Source organism: Bos grunniens, chromosome 3 (assembly GCF_055505025.1).
Source record: "Bos grunniens cultivar Pamir isolate PY7600 chromosome 3, Bosgru_T2T1.0, whole genome shotgun sequence".
NCBI classification, from domain to species: domain Eukaryota; kingdom Metazoa; phylum Chordata; class Mammalia; order Artiodactyla; family Bovidae; genus Bos; species Bos grunniens.
In genome coordinates, this window is record NC_141167.1 from 54,329,677 (window position 1) to 54,351,516 (window position 21,840).

Consider the following 21,840-nt stretch of genomic DNA (forward strand, 5'->3'; position numbering starts at 1 on the left):
CACTGTGCCATTTTATTGTTATGTAAAACCTCTTTCTCGTAATCCCACTTGAAGCTTGAATCCCACATATTCTTTATGCCATGAAACACACACACTGTTTAAGACAAACAGGAACTAGAAAAACACTCCCCAAATGACCTACTACTTCTCTCTCCTTCCCAGGGGAGGTTTTGTTTTGTGGTCCCCAAAAAGGATTTTTAAAAATCAACATTGGCAGGCTTCCCTAGTGGTTAGAAGAATCCACCTACCAATGCAGGAGACATGGGTTCTATCCCTGATCTGGGAAGGAGCACCAAAGCCCGTGCACCACAGCTACTGAGCCTGTGCTGTGGAGCCCAGAAACTTCAACTACTAAGCCCAAATACCGCAACTACTGAAGCCCAGGCACCCTAGGGCCCATGCTCTGCAACAAGAGAAGCCGCCGCAATGTGAAGCCCACGTACCACAACTAGAGTAGCCCCCACTTGCCACAACTAGAGAGAGAAAAGCCTGCACAGGAAGGAGGAACCACAACAGCCAAATATATATATAATGTATATATACATATACATATAAAAATATTTTAAAAAATCAACACCATCTACTGAAGGAGGGGCAGTAGAGGACCTGATGACACGACCACTCCCACAGTAAGAGGATGCTGATGTAGAATCTAGCTTGGTATCAGGGCACTGAAGTCAGTTCTCAGCCCACCTCTGGGCAGCAATGGAATCTCACGCATTGACACATCCCAGTCTAGAGGTACCACAGTACCTCAGTTGCGTCATTCCTATCAGGGTTGCAGCAAGGATCCAGTGAGATCATACCAGTAGAAATGCTGCCAGCATTTCTGTGAAGCACTGTTTAAGTGACAGCCTCATCTTATGACATGATCTGCTTGTGACAATGCCCTGGTTCCGTAACCAGGAACAGACACCATGCTGCCATCAAAGCATGTTGAAGAACGAACGTAATGCCTTATGACTGGTGAAAATCTGTGAAGCTCTGTTGTTCTATTTTGATCTTGCCAACCAAAAATTCAATGATTCAAGGAACTGGGATGACAAAACATCCATACCTCAAGGTGGAGATGTAGGAGCACCAACCCAAAAGGAAAATATCCACACACACCAGATAGCTGCTCTTCTGACAAAGAATACCAGGATCCATCCAGCCTTGCAGAAGTAGCTTCTTGCCTATACATCCACAGAGAGAAGCAAAGTGGAATGCAGGTTGCTTTTACTCTCCTCCTGCATCTGGCATGACTGGGGAAGAGAGATAGAGACCAAAACACACATGTAGTGCATATCCAGCTTCCTCATAATGCCATCAGTCCATTCCTGGCATTCTAAATGTGTCACTTCAACAGGATTTCTCACCATCAATTGCCAACCTATTATCAAATATCTTGCACAAAAAGATGTGGCAACCTGAGTTGGTTTGGGGGGCCAGTGGTTTTGCTGCAGTTTTTCCCACCTTCTCCAGTATTAACTGTATCATCGCAGGCTTTGTCTTGGCTCCATACTCATGAGTGACAAATGGCACTTACATAAATCCGTGCCTATATTTGTAGTGTCTCTTTTGTCAATTTGTTCAGTTTTGGTATCCTTCTTCATGCCCCCAAATTCTAGCTTACCTATAACACGTAACCACGCATTCAGACTTACAGATGACAAAGAGTTGAGTGGATGGAGCAGCAGCAAGGTAAAAGGCTGTAACCCCCAGAGGCACCCACAGGCATCCAGGGCAGAAACAGTGGGTTGTGTTTTCTCCAAGAACACCTCACTCGAGATGCAGCTACAGTGGAACTGGATATGAACACCTTATCAGCCATTTCTCCTAGGGCTCATTTAACATTTTGCTTATATAAAGCTTTTATATAACCTTATATAATTTATATAACCTTATATAATTGACTTTCTGAAATTAGTGCTTTTACGCAAAACACACCTAGCATTTGAAAAGAAAGAAGCTAAGGCTTAGAGCCTCTGGAGGCTGTATGGCATCTTTTCACCAAAACCAGAAGTGGTTGCCTTTCACTAGTTGTTTCTCGTGTGTGTGTGTGTGTGTGAGTTCAAATAAATCTTTTCTACAAAAGATTCACACTAGAATCATGAAGTTTATTGAGCATCACTGGAAAATAACACCCTCCAACCAAACATCCTATTCACCTGGGCTTTCGTGTCAGTGAGTGCAAGGCAGCACACTCCTGAGAGAGAGCTTTTGGCAGTTGTATCGATGCCCCCAGACGCCTGTTCACTATCAGTGCACTCATGGAAATGAAGCTGGGGCTCATTTGAGGCATTTGGGCAAACAGCATAGAAGGCTGTGAATAAGTGCTGTGGATATAAACAGGTCAGACTCAAGAGACCACATAGAGGTCAGATAGGCCCTTGTATAACCTGGTGCATTATTTTATGAATTCAGATTAACCCTAAACAAACTCCCAAGGCATGATAGCCAGACACAAGAAATGTCTGATACAATTTGGTATATAAGGTGGGTTTAAGTCTAATAATTCAATAATAATAATAATAAAAGTTGAAGGAGAGGACTCAGGGTCTCCTCTTAGCATTACCTGAATATATTCAATGTCTGTTTGAAAGCAATAATTAGAGTCTGATTAAACAGTCGTTTTCCACCAAAGGCTATTGAGCATCTTTCTGTGTAGCTGTATCTTAGGTAAACGTGTGAACTGTAATTGCTTCAATTAGGTCCCTGTCTCAAGTTGGCTTCCCTAGATGCAGAGCTTTCCATGAAGATTTTTGTGAGTGTGATATTAGGTGCACTCTTGGGAGAGAGGAACAGATGCAGGAGAGGGCCGCAAGTGAGGACAGCTGGGTATTAGCTTCAGCTTGATCTCAAGGCGACCACTGGGGAGCAGCTTATACCAGAGTCATCCCAGCTTGAGGGAGGAACCAGACCCCTGTCTGCCCTTAGCTGCAGGGGGATGGTGCAGTTACATGAGCATGAACTCTGGACACAGCCCAGGCTGAAAGCCCAGGCTTTGCTCCTCACTATGTGACTGTGTGTGTACACGCTCAGTCCCTTAATCATGTCCTACTCTTTTGTAACTCCATAAACTGTAGCCCACCAGGCTCCTCTGTCCATGAGATGTCCCAGGCAAGAATACTGGAGTGGGTTGCATTTCCTTCTCCAGGGCATCTTCCTGACCCAGGGATCGAACCTGAGTCTCCTGCAGTGGCAGGCAGAGTCTTTACTGCTGAGCTACCTGGGAAGCCCTTGGCCAGGTGAGCAACAGGACACTCACAGATCCATGATGGTAGCCAAGCTGATGGGACTAGCCAGGCTATATGGTAGGGGATGTGGTTTTCATCCCAACCCTGGCTTCACTAAGGACATGACGACATGGTCATGAACCCCTCGTGTGACCACTAACCATCAATTTCCTCATCTGTAAAATAGGGACAGGGGATGGTAGAAATGGATTATACCATCCCTATACTTTCAGCTGAAAAATGAAATGATCTCAATAACAGAAGTAGGGGGAGGCTCACTGAGGAATAATGGACTTTTTTTCTATTCATGGAAAGGAGTTCATTAATGTAAATGTGTCCTTGAATAACCACTCCATTGAATCTTCTTCTCTCACCTGGAATAGCTCTGGATACACAGGCAAATCTAAGAAGACAGGCAGTAAAGTTGCCCTGAAGGCATATGTTCTAAAAAAGGATTGCAACGCTCTGTTTTCAGACAAAGTGCTTTTGTGGCAGTTTATCTAAATGGAGCATTAATGCAACCCAGCAACCTCATTTAACTGACTCCTATATCGTAGCAAATTAGAGGCAAGAGGCCAGAGCAAAGCATGAGCCAAAGGTTGTCCCTGAAAAACTATACAATCTCTAGGGAGAATGGTTTGGAAAATCTATCAGCTTATAAATATGTTTATTCTTTGCACAGCCCCCTCTCTGGGAATTTATCCTACAAGTATGTACATATGAAATGCCATTTATGTGAGTTTATTCTTTGTTCTACTTTTTGAAAAATAGTCCAAGATTGCAAGCAACTCAGTGGTCCATCAATAAAGAACTAGTTAGAAATAATAACAACTATGGTACCTTCCATACAGTAGAACACTGTGTAACCAAGAACATCTGTACTGGTACAGAAACTTCTCCAGAATATATTGATAAGTGAGAAAGCAAAGGGAGGAATAGTGTTATCATAGATTAGCATGTGTTTTACAAACATATGTGCACATGTAATGTTTGCTTCTTTCTGTGTAGTGCAGGGGATAAGATTCTATACTTACACTCAAGTGTATCCATAGATATCTGGAAATCAACTTTTGTGTGTATGGAAAGATAAAAAAAAAAAAAAAAAACCCTGTGAGTGGTTACCTACAAGCAATGAGGAAGTGAGAAAATGGGGTGTATGGAGACACAGGTAGGAGTGAGGAATCTCACCAGTACCTCTTTTAAAACTAATTTTTATTGGAGTATAGTTACTTTAAATTGTTGTGTTAGTTTCTACTCTACAGCAAAATGAATCAGCCATACATATACACATATCCCCTCCCTTTTGGACTTCCTTCTCATTCAGGTCACCAGTCATTAATCACCAATGCAATTTTACAAATTTTCTTTCTGGATTTTTCCCCAAACACCATGTATTTTTCTATAAGGAGAATGGAGTAACTGTTTGATTAAAAATGAAAATGAAAATTTTAAAGGGAGGCAATCAAATCTGGTCATTCCAACTTCCTTTATTTCATGCTTTCGTTCCGGGATTAGCAAAGTATGGCTGGTGGCTAAATAGTGAGACCACATGGCTCCCAATGCTGAAAATGTTTACTCTCTGGTGCTTTCCAGAAAGTTTGCTAAGTCTAGCTGTAAATCATGGAGTTATTTGTGAAGCAGCTGTGACTCCACCTATCAGTGAGCTTCAAGTCCTTAAGGGTTTTGTCTTCTTTACATCAGCTTTTCTGACCACAGGTAGTTATGCACGAAGGAAAAGAAGGCATGATATTGTACCAGTTACAAGGAGCATTAACTCTGGACACAAACAGCCCAGGTTGAAGCCCAGGCTTTGTTCCTCGCTATGTGACTGTGAGCAGCTAACTTCTTGATATAAGTATGGTTTTCATCTGTAAAAGGTGGGCAGTTATGGTACCTCTTTCACAGAGCCGTTTGGAAGGTTAAGTATATTCATCTCGGCAAGAAGTTTAGCACAATGCTTGTTGGTATTATCATCTAATATTTTGATTTTTTTAATAAACAGGGTGATGACCAGTTAAATGTGTTCGGAGAAGACACCATGGGAGGTGAGTTTCCTTTACTGATCAGACTAAAGTTGTCATTTTAGTAGCTCTGAGCATATCTTTTTTATTAAACACCACTAAGAGATAATAACCTACCAAGAGCATGTACTTTTTTCCCTCAGCCAGGGATCATGATTATGATTGGAATTCTGGATTTCTCCCCTCTTGGTCCATGTGAAGAACCAAAGTGATGCCTTACTAAGTGATGTATTTCCTCACCTCCCAGAGGACATGAGCCCCGAGATGCTCAGTGAAGAGAGGATGCTCAAAGAGTTCATGCTCTTTGTAACTGGTGAAAATGTTTGAAAAACACAACACCCAATCCTCTTTGGAAGATTCACATATATAGGAGCACAGCAAGGCTCCCACATGTCCTGCAGGAAAGAGAACTGGCTAACTTTAATTCAACATTCTTCAAATTTTATTAGAAGAATGTCTAATAAAAGTCCTTTTTTAGACTTTTAAGTCTAAAAAGTGAAAGTGAAAGTCCTTTTCCTGCATAATGTTGCTCCTCTGTAGTGTGCCATTGGGATACAACCTAAGAATCACCCAAATTATACTACTTCATAATTTTGTCACATTAAAAGTCTTGCCAAAACTAAAAACTAAAAACCATTATTAGCTCCACATGAAACTGGAAATAGAAAATAACATAAATTTGACTTTGTCCAAAGAAGATAACGTTTATGATTGCTCTAGGAAAATTACCTGCTAACATTTCTACTCTGTAATAAATGTTGTTATAATTATGGTCCATGGAAATATATTTACATTGACTGTGAGCACATACAAGTAAGTGAATTGGCTTTCTAAACAACCCCAGCTCTAATCTTGCTGATCCATGAGCATGAGGAGGTAGATAGAGTGTCATTTGATGATAATGGCAAGAGCAGTATGTGAAGATTGCAGTCACCCAATGACATCATGGTGATTCATGGGAAAAAGGCACTTAAACCTGAGCCAAGTGCAAATAATCAACTCAGTCCCAACTGGAGAGGGATTGACTGATTGCTGAATAAAGTCTCCTTTTTTCCTGGTTACAGAATTAACATACATTCATGTGGAAAACTTTTTAAGCTAGAAAATAAGAGCCATCTAAAACCTTATGACCTCTAAATCAGAACAGTTAACATTCTGGTTTATTTTTATTCCAGTGTATTGTCTATATACCTACTTTTACATAGCTGAGAATACATGTGTATATACAAACATTATCTCCAATATTTTGTGCTTATCATAACATAAGCATGTTCCCGTGTCATTAAAAACTTCATATAAACTTAATTTGTAATGACCACATTATCTGAATGTATCATCATTCTTTGTTAAAACTGGACTAATATAGAACCATACTACTAATAGTAATAATAATAGCAACCACTGTCCTACATTATAAATAGATTAAAAGTTGCTCAATTCCATAACAGTAAACTAAAAAAAAGTAAACTGAAAGTCTGAAGAACTTGAAATGACTATTTGGCCCAACATGTTGAGAGCATTATTCTATCTGCCTTAATGAAAGTGAAAGTGAATGTCACTCAGTCGTGTCCAACTCTTTGCAAACCCATGGACTGCACAGTCCAGAATACTGGAGTGGGTAGCCATTCTCTTCTCCAGGGAATCTTCCCAACTCAGGGATCAAACCCAGGTCTCCCACATTGCCTTAATGGAAGGCTCCAGATAATATAGAATTTTCCCATCACCATGGGCTATTCTGTAAAAAGAATGAAGCGTCTGTTTAATTAAAAAAAAAAAAAAAAAGCCCTTTAGTGTGAAAAACAAATGGTTGCAAAGACCCCCAAGTTCACCTTTTGCTTCTATTTCCAGCTCTTTCTCCCTTGTCTTCTTCCTCTTCTACCCTGAACTCAATTCTTCACGCACCACTCTCTCCCCCTCCCACCTGCCCCCTCTCTACCTCTGTCTCTCTCTGGTGAAGTTGGGCCTTTCACTCACTCAACAGTGGATTCCTGCCGAAATGTAGCATTGTGTATATAAATAAACACCTCCTGACACCACATGACAACTGGAAATCTTTTAGGGCTCCACAGACTCTATAGAGTTTTGCACTTTGCCAAAAATCCCTAATCATTTCTTTGTCTTAAAGCAGTGGCTCCCAAGATTGAGTTCTCACTCACCACCTTTGTAATTTTTGTTTCATCTCTATGCTCTATTCTATATGTATTATATATACAGACAGATAGATAGATAATACTGTATACTATAATACAGAATAGAATATTATATAATACTACACTATACATTATAAAACCAGGGTTTCAATACAGTTTTTCTTGCTGTATAACTTAAATTATTCTTATTTTAAAGGTTTCATGGAAGACTTGAAAAAGTGTAAAATTATTTTCATGATTGGTGAGTAACAGCTCTCAAATTTTCAGTTGTAACTGCTGATTATAACAATGTGGTACAGAAGGAAGACTATTCATTTCTCAACCGTTTTTGAAGACCTGCACCTTTTTTAGTCAAGATTATACCCCTGAGGATTCCATATTTTTCCTCTCATTTATACAGTTTTATATTGCTCTGGCTTTGTGTCTTTTCAGCAGAGACAAAGCAGGAGTCTAAGGAATGGCAAACTCCTGAATTTAGTTCTATGATAATAAAATATATTATAATCCCATGGGTAAGAGGATGCCGTCTGTTAAAATCTAACACCTTTTCTGTTTGAACAATGACCTGTTCCTCCCTGAACTATATACATCAGTGACCACACATTCAAATATACCTTAATAACCATACCCTGCATTCCATGTAGCTAACAATAAAAACAATTTTGTTGGTTTTATGCTCTCGTACAGTGAAACTCATTGGGAAACTCATTATGGGATAACATTCATTTGGGTTTAACCAGCATTTTCTGAACACTTATCAAGTTCCAAATTATCTCCTTTGGTCCTTACACAATCCTATAGGTTGGCAATCCATCCCTATTACATATCTATTACACAGACAAGAAAAGTGAGCCTCAGAAGTTTAAGGACCTTGTCCAAGGTCATAGAGCTAATTAGTGTGAGAGCCAGATTTCCAGTTTTTCTCATGGGTCTAGTTGTGCAGCATTAAAACTACACAGAATAGGACAAAGCGTTGTCAGAGAACCTCCGAAAACTTAGTGCTTTTCCTTCTAGTTCCTGAAGTCTACAGAAAAGTTAATATACCCACCCGTACATTTTTCAGAAAATACCTATTTATATTCAGAAATAATGAAAAGGTCCACACCTCCTCAGTGAGTGGGGAAAAAAAAAAAACAACAGTTATCAGCACCCTAGAAAAATAATCAGATACACTTAGAATCTTACACTCTGAAGTCAGGATGCTTCCTTGGAAATCTCTCAGTACATCTCCCTCATTTTCAGATGAGGAAACTGAGTCCCAGAGACTTTAAGGGATTTGATCAATGTCATGCTAACAACTGGTGGCAGAAAGGAGATCAGGGTCCACGGCTGTAGTTCCCCATTCCAGGGCCTTCCGCATCCCACCACCAATTTATGTGGGTTGCCACCCCAGACTGTCCACCATGTTTAATCAGCCACCAGCTACTTACTGAATATTGGACCTGTGCTGGACAGTGAGCAGGGATCACAGAGCTTCCATCTTAGAGGAAAAGGAGAACTTATCAAATTATTATCACACACCTTGAAAAGCATCAGGAAGGAAACAAAGAGCTGAAACAGTGAACAAGTTAGGTAGAGTGTTTGGGGTAAAAAATGGGTAATCAGGAAAGGCCCTGTGGAAGTGATATTTAAGCAGGCAACTAAAAGAAGCGATGGGTGACTGAAAAGATTAGTAGGAGGTGAGAGGAAGAAGAATTCTAGCCAAGAGAACAGCGTTGTCTAAGTGCTGAGAATTCTTAAGCTCAACTGAGTTTTGTTCCTGACCTGCTTGTCTCTAGCTGACCTTAGTCCAGGGAGCTGGATGGACTGTTGTTGCACTTATTCCACATTCTTTTCAGAAACTTGAAGCACATTATATCTACTCCTTACTGAAGAGAAGCTCACATCACAATCTTGAAGGAAATTCCCCTTTCCACACAAATTTTAATTAATTACCTGGGCATCTAGACTATACACAATAAATTATACTTTTTCTGTTCAGCTTTTATCTTAGGGGCCAAATAGGAAGAGGGGAGACTTTCTAAACTTGAAGTTCAGGAATCCAAAGATTGAGTCTTTACTATCACATAGAAGTCTGTATTTTTAATAATACAAAAAGAAGCTTTTAAAAATAGTACAGCATATTTTGTGGTTGTTGTTATTGTCTCTGGGAATAATATTATTTCAGATTCACCTGTTGTTTAGCACTATAGTTGAATTTCGATTGTATTTTCAAATACTGCTTCTATCTAGCCAGGTCTAGCCAAAGATCTCAGCTCACCTGTTACTAACTTTGTGCCCTTCAGAAAATGAAATAGTATGATATAAATATGGCATCAGACAAACCTTAAGACCCTCAAGGGTCCACAGACCACACTAAGAACTGCTTCCCTGAATAAAGGATTTGTTTTTATATGTATGTATATCAACCAAACTCTCCTGTACTTCAACTTGTTATTCAGTCACTGTTATAGTAAAAAAAAAAAAAAAAAAAGATTTCAGCTTACTGTTTGCACTGTAGAAGGTACAAAGCAACTGCAATAAAAGAAAAAAAGATGGTTCTTCTTCTAGGCTGCTTACTGGATTCTGCTTGAAAATTAACACCTTTGTTCTAAATACAGTTAAGCTTTGAATAGCATAGCTTTGTACTGCCCAGAGCCACTTATGCACTGATTTTTTTAAATAGTAAATACTACAGTATTACCTAGCCCAGGTTGGGTAAATCCACTGATTCGGAATCATGGAGTCATAGGAACAAAGTATTCAGAGAACTGACAATCCAAGTCATACATGGATTGTCAACTGTGTGGCGGGGGGTGGGGGTGCATAGGGGTGCACCCCTATAGCACCCCACGCATTGTTCAAGGGTCAACAGTACTTTCTCAGCAGATGGCAGGATGGTATTTTAAGGCTGTATTGTTGCAGGTCAATTTGTAGCTCATAAAAATACTCAGGATGCCATCGATACACCCATAACAGTTTTGATGAGCTTTAATCCACAAGAGTCAGCTTCCCCTTTTCCACGTGTCTTCCCCTTTTCCACTCCACCCACACGAGTCTTCAACCCCAAGCCCACCTGCACCACTATTATCTCTTGAAGTTCCCTCACTTTTGCCAGTCCTCTCTCTTAAAATGTCTTCTCCCCTGGCTAATTCTGCTCCAAAGTCAGGTCTCTGTGTGAAGTGAAAGTCACTCCAACTCTTTGCGGCCCCATGGACTACAGAGTCCATGGAATTCTCCAGGCCAGAATGCTGGAATGGGTAGCCTTTCCCTTCTCCAGGGAATCTTCCCACCCAGGGATCAAACCCAGGTGTCCCGCATTGCAGGCGATTCTCTACCAGCTGAGCCACCAGGGAAGCCTGTCTCTGTGAGGTCTTCTCTAATCTCTAGCCTTCCTCCTCTGTGCTCCTCCATCCCTGTGTCTGCATCACTCATTTAGATGCCCCAGAATGACTAATATTTGCTGGAATAGTGAATTTTTTAGGAAGCAGTGTGGTCAGTTTCCATAACAACTGAAATAGCAGTTAGAATTCCTGGACTGGAACTGACAGACAGGTTGCTGCTGTTGTAGCTGCTTCTGGCAGGAGAGCTTTTAGGTTAATTGTGAGCCTAATCAGACACTTCTTATACCATATGGCTGCTGCCTTCTTACAGAGAACAAGCAACACCAACTCCTCTCCATCCTCAAGCTGGCTATTTCTTGCTCATTTGCAAAATAGTTTTAAGTGGGGACAAGTAATTGCACTGCCTGCCATCTGAGTCAAAAAAGTGTTCAGGGAGAGTGTACCGTCTGACCAAAGGGAAAGTGACGAAGATGGACCTTGTTAGCCCTTTGAATGTTGTGTGACTATTACAACCTCTTTGTTCATGAAGAACGGATTCTGTATCTATTTATAGAGAAATGCCTTCCAAAGACTAGATAAGGGATCTCACAGGATAAAGCCTGATGATCAAAAAGATTGAAAAAGAGTCTAAGGTTGCTCACAAACAAGATATAAGGACAATGCTGATGTACAAGACTGGGATGCAGTCATTGTCGAAAACAGAAAATTATTTGGAAAATGTAAAAATATCATAAAGATGACATCCCATTAACAGGCTCCTACAGTTTTTCACAACCTTTTCTGGTACATTTCTTTCCTTTTTTCTTTTATAAATCTCTCAATCATTATCTTGCTATTATCCAAACTATTTTGGCTTCTTTTACTCTTCTCTGCTTTTCATGGCCTGCCTATTCCCCAAATGTAACATAGCCTAAATTCCCATTAATCTGTACCCGAAGCCTTGGTAGAAGTGCTTCAAGAAGTGTCCAAGAAGTGCTTGGACAATCATCTCATGTTACAGGTGAAGTGAGAGACTTCAGTTCAGTTCAGTTCAGTCGTTCAGTCGTGTCCAACTCTTGCGACCCCATTAATTGCAGCATGCCAGGCCTCCCTGTCCATCGCCAACTCCAGGAGTCCACCCAAACCCATGTCCATCGAGTCAGTGATGCCATCCAAATATCTCATCCTCTGGTGTCCCCTTCTCCTCCTGCCCTCAATCTTTCCCAGCCTCAGGGACTTTTCCAATGAGTCAGCTCTTCCCATCAGGTGGCCAAAATATTGGAGTTTCATCTTCAACAGCAGTCCTTCCAATGAACACCCAGAACTGATCTCCTTTAGGATGGACTGGTTGGATCTCCTTGCAGTCCAAAGGACTCTCAAGAGTCGTCTCCAACACCACAGTTCAAAAGCATCAATTATTTGGTGCTCAGTTTTCTTTATAGTCCATCTCTCACATCCATACATGACCACTGGAAAAACCATAGCCTTGACTAGATGGACCTTTGTTGGCAAACTAACATCTCTGCTTTTTAATATGCTGTCTAGGTTGGTCATAACTTTCCTTCCAAGGAGTAAGCGTCTTAATTTCATGGCTGCAATCACCATCTGCAGTGATTTTGGAGCCCAGAAAAATAAAGTCTGACACTGTTTCCACTATTTCCCCATCTATTTCCCATAAAGTGATGGGACCAGATGCCATGATCTTTGTTTTCTGAATGTTGAGCTTTAAGCCAACTTTTTGACTCTCTTTCAGTTTCATCAAGAGGCTCTTTAGTTCTTCTTCACTTTCTGCCATAAGGGTGGTGTCATCTGCATATCTGAGGTTATTGATATTTCTCCCGGCAATCTTGATTCCAGCTTGTGCTTCCTCCAGCCCAGCATTTCTCATGATGTACTCTGCATATAAGTTAAATAAGCAGACTACTGGCATAATAATCAAGACATCATTCAATGGCTGTGGCTTTCAGGATAGCAGGAACACAGGTGGCCTTGTGTATTTTGGTATTGGTGCTCATCCACTGCTTTTACAGAGTAAGCTTTGGGAAGTACTTGTGTAATATTTTGTGTTACTCTGTGCATTTTCTAACCACTGCCCTACTTTTCCTATTTACTTCCTGGAGAAAGATTAGACAAATGAGAATTTTTGCTTAAAATCTATTATCTCAATGCCTGTCATTTTACTATGGTCTATTGTGATTTTACAGTTGACCTCTTATTAAAGAACAAGAATAAATCTAATTTTTAGCAAGGATTTTCTTGGGGATCAGGTTAACATTTTTGGTAGAACTGACTCGGATATTTGGTCAAATTACAAATGGAAACCAAATCTGATTATTTTAACTTGATCGAGCTATAATAGAAACCAATATTTATTGCACACTTACTTAATACACAGCAGGCACTGTATAAAATGCTTTATAATGTTATCTTGCTTAATACTTGTATCCACTGTCTGGAATATTATCACCATCCTACTTTTCCAGTAAGACATCAGAGAGTTAAGTAATTTGCAAATAAGTGGTGGATCCAGGGTCAAAAGCTTGGATTTTATTATTAACAAAGATGCTGCCAGTTGTTTTCCTTGAAGTGACCAACTTACTTTATTACTTTTCTAGAAAATGTCTGCCAGATACTCAAGTCTGAAAAACCAGAGTTTTATCAGTCATTCAGTCTTTCAGAAGGGAAAAATGCGTTCAACTAAAAAAACAGCTAGTTCCACAACTCAAGCAATCACACGGTGCTTTTCTTGAGAAAACCATTAAAAGTACCTGGTGTGCTGAAGTATCAACACGTCTTCCCATTTTGTCACACAAAATATTACAGTGACAAGTATTTAAGGGTCCACATTAAACTTTTTCATTGCATCATCAAGAGCATTCTTAAGTAAAACTGGCAATTTTTTTTCTTTCTTTCTTTCACTGTGAGTTTATGGTGGTGAAGAATACTAGAATAATTGGCTTTTATTGGCACTGCAGGTTTACAGCCAGTGCTTTTTCACCATCAGTGAAAAGCAAATAACCTCTTAGTGTTGTAATGAAAACAGGGGACCAGAGTCTGTGAACCACACTTTGAGAAACCTGGGGTTAATTGGATTTGGGGGAGCGTTGTTGAGCAGCTGTATGAAAAACCCCCAGACTTAGGGTTTGGAAGATCTTGGAGGAAAATAGTCCCTTGTGCCTTGTTTTGACTTGTCCTTTGAAAAGCAAAGAACCTTACAAATAGGAGGAAGTGGTCAGGGAAAAGGGGTGCATCTCCTGAAAGTCCCCCTTTCTCTGGGCTCCTGTGGGTCTGGAAAGGTTCTGAATGTTTCTCTGTACCCAGTGGTGCAAGGGAGGCCTGAAAAGAAAGTGTGGGTGCTTGTTAGAGCTGGGAAAGAGGAATGCATCAGGAGGTCCGCTGGAGACTCCAGAGCAGGGCTGAATGGAAGGTAGAGGGGACGCCTCAGGGCCCAACAGCACTGGCAAGACTAGGACTAGAGGAAGAGCAAAGAAAACCCTCCAACGGGAGACAGCCCTGACTTGGAGACTGAACTTTGAGCTTGTCTAAGTCCACTTGGGCTTAGACATGGCATAGACTAAAAAGCAGAAACTTATTTCTCACTGTTCTAGAGACAGGAAATGCAAGATCAGAACATCAACAGATTCAGTGACTGGCAAGAACCCATCTCCTGGCTCCTATGTATCCATCTTCTCACAGTGTCCTTACATGGTGGAAGGGGCTCGGGAGCTCTCTGCAGCCTCTGAGCCACCAGGGAGGCCCCAAGTAATAGATAATAGCTTAACTGTGATTATTGTTGTTTAGCCCCTAAGTCGTGTCTGACTCTAAATTATTCACCTCTTCATTATGTTATGTTGTTGGTTTATAACATAATGCTTATTAATGTATTAGTTTGTAATATAATGTGTGCTCAGTCCTGTCTAACTCTTTGTGGTCCTATGGATATGTAGTACCAGGCTCCTCTGTCCATGGAATATTCCAGGCAAGAATACTGGAGTGAGTTGCCATTTCTTCCTCCAGGGGAACTTCCTGACCCAGACATCGAATCCACATCCCTTGCATTTCCTGCTTGGCAAGTGGATTCTTTACCACTAACCCTATTCACGGGGCTTCTTTGGTGGCTCAGTGGTAAAGAATCTGCCTGCTAATCCAGGAAACATAGGTTAGATCTCTGGGTCAGGAAGGTCCCCTGGAGAAGGAAATGGAAACCTACTCTAGTATTCTTGCCTGGAAAATCCCATGGAGAGAGGAGCCCAGCAGGCTACAGTCCAAAAGTCAGACAAGACTTAGCAACTAAACAACAACAATCCTATTCATGAAGGCTCCACCCTCATGACCTCAACACCTGCCAAAGGCTCCACCTCCTAATACCATCACATGGGCCTTTAGGATTTAACATAGGAGTTGGGAGAAGGACACAAAGAACTGGACCATCAAGATTTCCGACTATCAGAAATCACTAGATTAGACTAAGAAAACCCACACTAGACTTGGTTGAGTTTCCACTATGAAGAAAAAACACCCAACTCATGAGCTAGGCTGGGCTCACATAGAGAAATATTCCCATGTGACTCCAAGGCCCGGCTGCCCTAACTGCGAGAGACCATGCTGTTCTAGACATAGTCGTGTGATCGCCTCAGCTCTTTCTCCCCTGAAGGGGCCCAGGTGAGTGTTGACACTCACTCTGACCAACACCTATATTTTCAAAGTCCAGGCCATTCAAGATGGGAGTAATGGAAGAGAAACATTGGGCCACTTTCCAAGACAACCTCAGTTACATTTACACACCAGTGGGTATCTTTCTAATGTTGGAGAAATGCAGGCATTGTGTGCTGACAATAAACCTACTTAATTATATAAACCTTTTCACTGCAAAAAAACTCTAAGTATGGTTTGGCTAGAACAAAACACTTTCTTCACTTAAACAGATCAAATTAATAAAGGGTTCACTATGCTTAAACAACTGTGAGGTTCAAAGAGACATTAAACAATCCTTGGAACACTGCATGACATGGCATAAGGGTTTTTTCCCACGTTTTTAAAATTACTTCCTCAAAGGAAATAAAAATGTTGCTGAGTTAGTGGAGTCCACCAGGAGGACTAATTATTGCTAACAAAGGAAAGAGCACAGGTGAGTAAGTTTTACCAGGTAAAGTGAAGATCTCACAGCCTCATACTCACTGTCTCCCTACCCACTTATTGAGATCTTTTTGAAAATACCATTAACTCACAGACAGAGTCACCTCATGAAGTTTTAGGTACTGAGCCTGTTCACTCAGTCAAGGCCATGTCTTCAGGCTTAACTCACTGAAAGCCCCCTTTTGCTTGTTCCAAGACTCACGAAGAATGGTCAGTGGACACTGGCAGACACTACAGACTCAAAACCCAGCACTGGCGATGAGAGAACACCCAAAATCCTGTGTTTGTGTCCAGGCCATGTGTGCCCTTGAACCTATCCCTTAGCCTCTCTATAACATAATTATTCTCCGGTTTGTGGGTTGTCCACTGAAGGTGTGAGATTTTATTAAATCTTGAGTCTGCACCTCCAACAGTCTCGTCATGGTTCTGTCTTTATGTCTTTAGCTGTAGTGGAACTTTTCTGGTAGGATTAAGTCTTTTTCAACAATGGTCATTCTGCAGAGTGATATGATTTTGGTATGCTCGTGAGAGGAGATGAGCTTAGGGTCCTTCTACTCTGCCATTTTGGACACTCCCCTCCTAGCCTCTCTGGATTTCTTTTACATGGCAAATTAATATTGGTCTCTGTTCGCCCCAAGTTTGAGTAGCCAATGAGTTGACATATTGCCAATTGTTTTCTCAATTGGAAGCACGTACAATAGAGACATGACCCCAGGGAAATGAAGTGTGAAGGCAACTGAATAAGCCAAAGTTCCCATCCTCTACCTCAAAAATATTTTATTTACCACATAGCAATATTAAAACTAACATATAATGAGGACTTACTATGTTCCATACACTGTGGCATCTTTATACATATTATATTATTTAATCCTCAGACCAATCATCAGTACTCATATTCTTCCCCATTTTACTGTTGAAGGAATGGTTTAGGAAGGTTAAGTAACTTTCCTCTCAGAACAAGTTTTTCAGACTTCAAAGCACATGCTCTAGAAGCATATGTAAATATATGATGAGGAGGCCTAAATCTAGGTGAACTGTAAGAATATGGTAGATGAGGGAAGAGTTTGCCATAATTATTTTAATAAGTACTTCAATTTTCCGTTTTACTTTGTTCCTTTATATCTAGCTATTGATGTCTGAAAACAATGACAAAATAATGACAAATGCGTATCGATGAAAAGAACTCTGAGTGCCCCAGCTATGTCTCTACCAGTTATGTGAAATCCCATTTTTTGGTAAAAGCACTTTTTAAATTTTACTTTTTTAATTGGAGTATAATTGCTTTACAATGTCATTTTAGTTCCTGCAGTACAATAGCGTGAATCAGCAATGTGTAAACATATGTCCCGTCCCCCTTGAGCCTCCCTCCTGCACCCCTCTTCCCACCCCTCTAGGTCGTCACTGAGCACCAGGCTGAGCTCCCTGTGTTATACAGCAGCTTCCTACCAGCTATCTGTTTTACACATGATAGTGCATATAAGTCAGTGCTACTTTCTCAATTCCTCTCACCCTCTCCTTCCCCCTCTGTGTTCACAAACCCGTTCTCTATGTCTGCATCTCTATTCCTGCCCTGTAAATAGGTTTATTAGTAGCATTTTTGTAGATTCTATACATATGCATTAATATACAATATTTATTTTTCTCTTTCTGACTTACTTTACTCTGTATGACAGACTCTAGGTTCATCCACATCACTACAAATGACTCGATTTCATTTCTTTTTATGGCTGGGTAATACTCCACTGTACATATGTACCACATCTTCTTTATCCATCTTCTGTCAATGGAAATTTAAGTTGTTTCCATGTCCTGGCTATTGTAAGTAATGTTGCAATTAACACTGGGGTACATGTGTCTTTTTGAATTATGGCTTTCTCAGGGCATATGCCCAGGAGTCAGATTGCTGGGTCATATGGTAGTTTGATTCCTAGTTTTTTAAGAAATCTCCATTGTGTTCTCCATAGTGGTTGTATCCATTTACATTCCCACCAATTATGCAAGAGGTTCCCTTTTCTCCACATCCTCTCCAGCATTTATTGTTAGTAGATTTTTTTGATGATGGCCATTCTGACCACTGTGAGGTGATATCTAATGAAATTATGTATTAACTTCAAAAGAGAAAGCAATTTGAACCCATGAAATTATTTGAATCATTACCGAACCCCTCCCAAAGCACAATGATTTCAGAATATACATTGCATCTTTTACTAAGACATATTGTGAGTATCTTTTTGTGAGCCCCATGAAAACTGTTTCCGAAGGCCAAGGGCAACAACTAGCAAATATTTGAGGATTTGGTGCTGGTTGGACCTGAGGAAGCTTGGTGCTTCTGGGGTTTTTTCCTGGGTTAGACGGAGCCCTTGACTCTGTATTAATCTCAATGATTCAGTATTGAGGTGAAAGAAAAAATAGCCTATGCTAAATGATACATAGACTTTAAGGCGGTTGCTTAAACTCCCCTAATGATAAATCTGTTCCCCTGCCACTAATTAAATTCTCCCATTAGGTATATATATATTTTGGGGTTACGTTCATTAGTTCATTTGACATCTTTTTTGAGTTTCTGCTATATATCAAATGATATACACAAAATGATAGACTTAAGCTTACAAAGATGAGAGGCAAGGCTTTTGAGTTTCTGCTATATATCAAATGATATACACAAAATGATAGACTTAAGCTTACAAAGATGAGAGGCAAGGCTTCCTGGTCTCAAGGACTTTGTGTTGTAGAAAGGTGACAAAGAATAGCTTGGTACATGCAGTGGCAGAAGCATAGGTGGTGGAGAGAAAGACGAAGTGGGCATGATGGGGTGGGGAGGGGACATCAGAACTGTGTCCTGAGGGAGAAAAGGAATTGGCCAAGTGCAAGTGGGAAAAAAACTTGGGATGGGCCTGTGGCACAGAGAGGGAACAAGTGTGCAAGAGGGAGCCCCAGACGTGAGGGGGTAGAAAGTGGCAAGAGATGCCATTCAAGGAGATAAGGAATGTGGGAAGAAGTGGATTTGGGGGAGTCATAGAGAGTTCAGTTTTACACATTTCAAAATTGAGATGTTAATGGGACATCCAGAAGTACAGTCCATTAAACAAGAGGTTTTTGAGATCTGGTACCTAGAATGCAAGTTCTGGCTGTAGATAGAGACATGGAATTCAGCAGGACAGCAATGTTAGGTGAGGCCATGTATGCAGGAGAGATCGCCCAATGGGCTTGAGTAGAAGGAGGCTAGAGGAAATTTGAGATCTGGAGGCTTGGAAATACCTCTGCCAGAGCCAGAGAATGAAAGAGAAAAAAGCAGAAAACAAGAAAAAATGGTGTCATAGAAGGCAAGGGAGGAGATATTTTTCCATCCAGGAAACTTTCAATAAAATATAATGAGGGGACTTCCCTGGAGGTGCATTGGCTATGTCCCCCTGTGCCCTCTTCTATTCACTGCCCCCTGCAAAGAATGTCATAGATATTTTTGAACTTTATATAAATGGAATCGCACTGTATTAGTTTTTATCTGTTTTCTTTCAATATATCATTTTAATGACCACATACTATTTCTTTGTATTGCTATATTATAATGTATTCAGTTTAATGTCATGCATTTTACCAAAATTTTTTTAATTAATTAAAAATACTGTGGGGACTTCCCTGGCAGTCCAGTGGTTAAGACTCTGCACTTCCAACACAGGGGGCACAGGTTAGATCCCTGACTGAGGAACTGAGATACAATGTGCTGCACAGCACAGCCAAAAATATAAAATTTAAAAATAAAAAAATGTTAATTAAAATAAAATAAAAATGTTGTGAATATCTATATAACAAAAACATTATTTTTCCTCTTAGGATAAATCCACTGACCTGAAAACTTTTAAGACTTTTTATTTATATTACCAAATTGCCCTCTAGAAACATTGCACCAACTTTATATTCTCATCACAGTTTGTAAAACATCCAATTTCCATGGTATGGCCCACAATTGAACACAAAACCCCAGATGTAATCCAACTAACATCCGTGACAAATGCCCCTACCTGTCTCAAATATCCTCACTTCCCTTTACAGTACAAAAATAGACTCCAAACACAAATAGTCTCCAAGTTCTCTGATAAAGACAAAAACAGAATGTTAGTGTTGGAAATGACCTTGGAATTTACCTAGTCCAACAAGCTCATTTTCAGATGAGACTACAAAAGCCCAAAGAGGAGAAATATCAAAGCAGACATATTCCCAATGAAAACCAAACCAGAAAATCATGTGTAGGAAAAAAAGCTGCAAAGAAACAAAACAAAATGCATTTGGGGCAGCTGCATTTGGATAGTGATACTGTGGGAGATTTTTCATTTTCTCACTTTTCCGAGTTGTCTAAATCTTCAATAAAGAGCGTGTATTTCTTATACAGTAGAGAAAAATGACTTTATATAAAAGAAGGAAAAAATAGAAAGGAGAAGCTGAGTTTATAAATAGCATATTATAGTCATTAAATGCATGTCTAGTATCACAGTGTGAAAGGGTTACAAGATAGGGAGAAAGGTGGCTTGATAAGTTTAAGAAGATTTTGGAAGAAGAGTATTCTGGAGGAGTATGAAGTTCAAGAATTCATATACGCAAGCAAGCAGAGCCTGAGGAAGCAACTGTTAAAGGGCACCAGTCTGTAAGTGTTGTGTGATTTGTGTCTGGAATAGGCCATGGAGGTCGCTATGTGAAGGACAGGGCTTTTAGTGGCATTTACTTGTGAGCAGTTTGGAAATCTTGTCTCTGTTTGGATGAGGCGAGGTTGGGGTGCTATAAGCTGTAAGAACATCATGGAATGTAAATGTTTAGGAATCACCTTCATAGAGCCTGTGACTTCCTCTCCCCCAAGACCTGAACCTTCCTTGTCTATGTAAGAGGTAGAGTCATGGAATCAAGTTTCAGAGTCTTGTCTTAATTAGACATTTCATATGTCTCGCTAAGGCTGTGATGGTTTTAGCTGAATGAACCACAGAATCACAAACTACTGGAGTTGTCAGAATAGAGATAAAATTATGTCTCCCAAAAGTCTCTAAGCTAATAACTGGTGGGCCCTGATAGAGTTGCCAGATTTAATCAATAAAAATATTAGACACAATTAAATTTGGATTTTAGATAAGCAATGATAATGTTTAGTGTAACTGGAGAGTCTGTGTTTCAGCCGGCAACCCTACTAGTCAATGATGAAAACCCACTGCCTCGTGACTGAAGACTGTTCAGTACTTTTCTGAAAGCAGGCCAGTCTGATTTCCAGAATGGCCTTACATACGAGAGGCTATAGAGCTTAGTGGCTACCAAGGTCAACCTGGCCCTTGGGGTTATTTTTTTCACCTGTATAAAAGAGTTACAAATAGCACCTACTTCACATTGTTGTTGTGAAGATTAAATGAATTATCACAAACAAAACATATAGGAAAGATACTTATTAGGGTCAAATATCAAACATTGTGAACTAAATATCTTTATCTGAACAGTCTGCAGTCACCTCTTGAACTTGTCTCTGACCCACTCCATTGGTATAAAATAGGCTCACAGTCCGGCTCCCAGTATCTCCAGCTTGATGCAAAGAAAACTAAAAGAATCCATCATCTGCAACAGAAGGGATGGCACCGATTTTGATAAGGCAGTAAGGATTCTTATTAACCATTATAGCAAATATTTGGAAAGCTCATCAGTGGCCACAGGACTGGAAAAGGTCAGTTTTCATTCCAATCCCAAAGAAAGGAAATGACAAAAAATGTTTAAACTACCACACAATTGCACTCATCTCACATGCTAGCAAAGTAATGCTCAAAATTCTGCATGCCAGGCTCATGCCAGAATTTCATGTGAACCATGAAATTCCAGATGTTCAAGGTGGATTTAGAAAAGGCAGAGGAACCAGAGATCAAATTGCCAATATCCATTGGATCATCGAAAAAGCAAAAGAATTCCAGAAAAACATCTACTTCTGCTTTATTGATTATGTCAAAGCCTTTCACTGTGTAGATCACAACAAATTGTGGAAAATTCT

At 40.2% G+C, this 21,840-nt stretch overlaps 1 protein-coding gene across 2 annotated transcripts in view; it reads left to right on the forward strand.

The window, feature by feature from the left end:
* The window catches only part of AK5 (adenylate kinase 5), a 259,382-nt gene that overhangs the window by 183,303 nt on the left and 54,239 nt on the right, over positions 1-21,840 (forward strand). For both annotated transcript variants that reach the window (XM_086390681.1, XM_086390682.1), the window contains exons 9-10: positions 5,221-5,263; positions 7,586-7,630. In XM_086390681.1, coding sequence (XP_086246807.1) covers positions 5,221-5,263; positions 7,586-7,630 — 88 coding nt within the window. The remainder of the gene's footprint in view (positions 1-5,220; positions 5,264-7,585; positions 7,631-21,840) is intronic.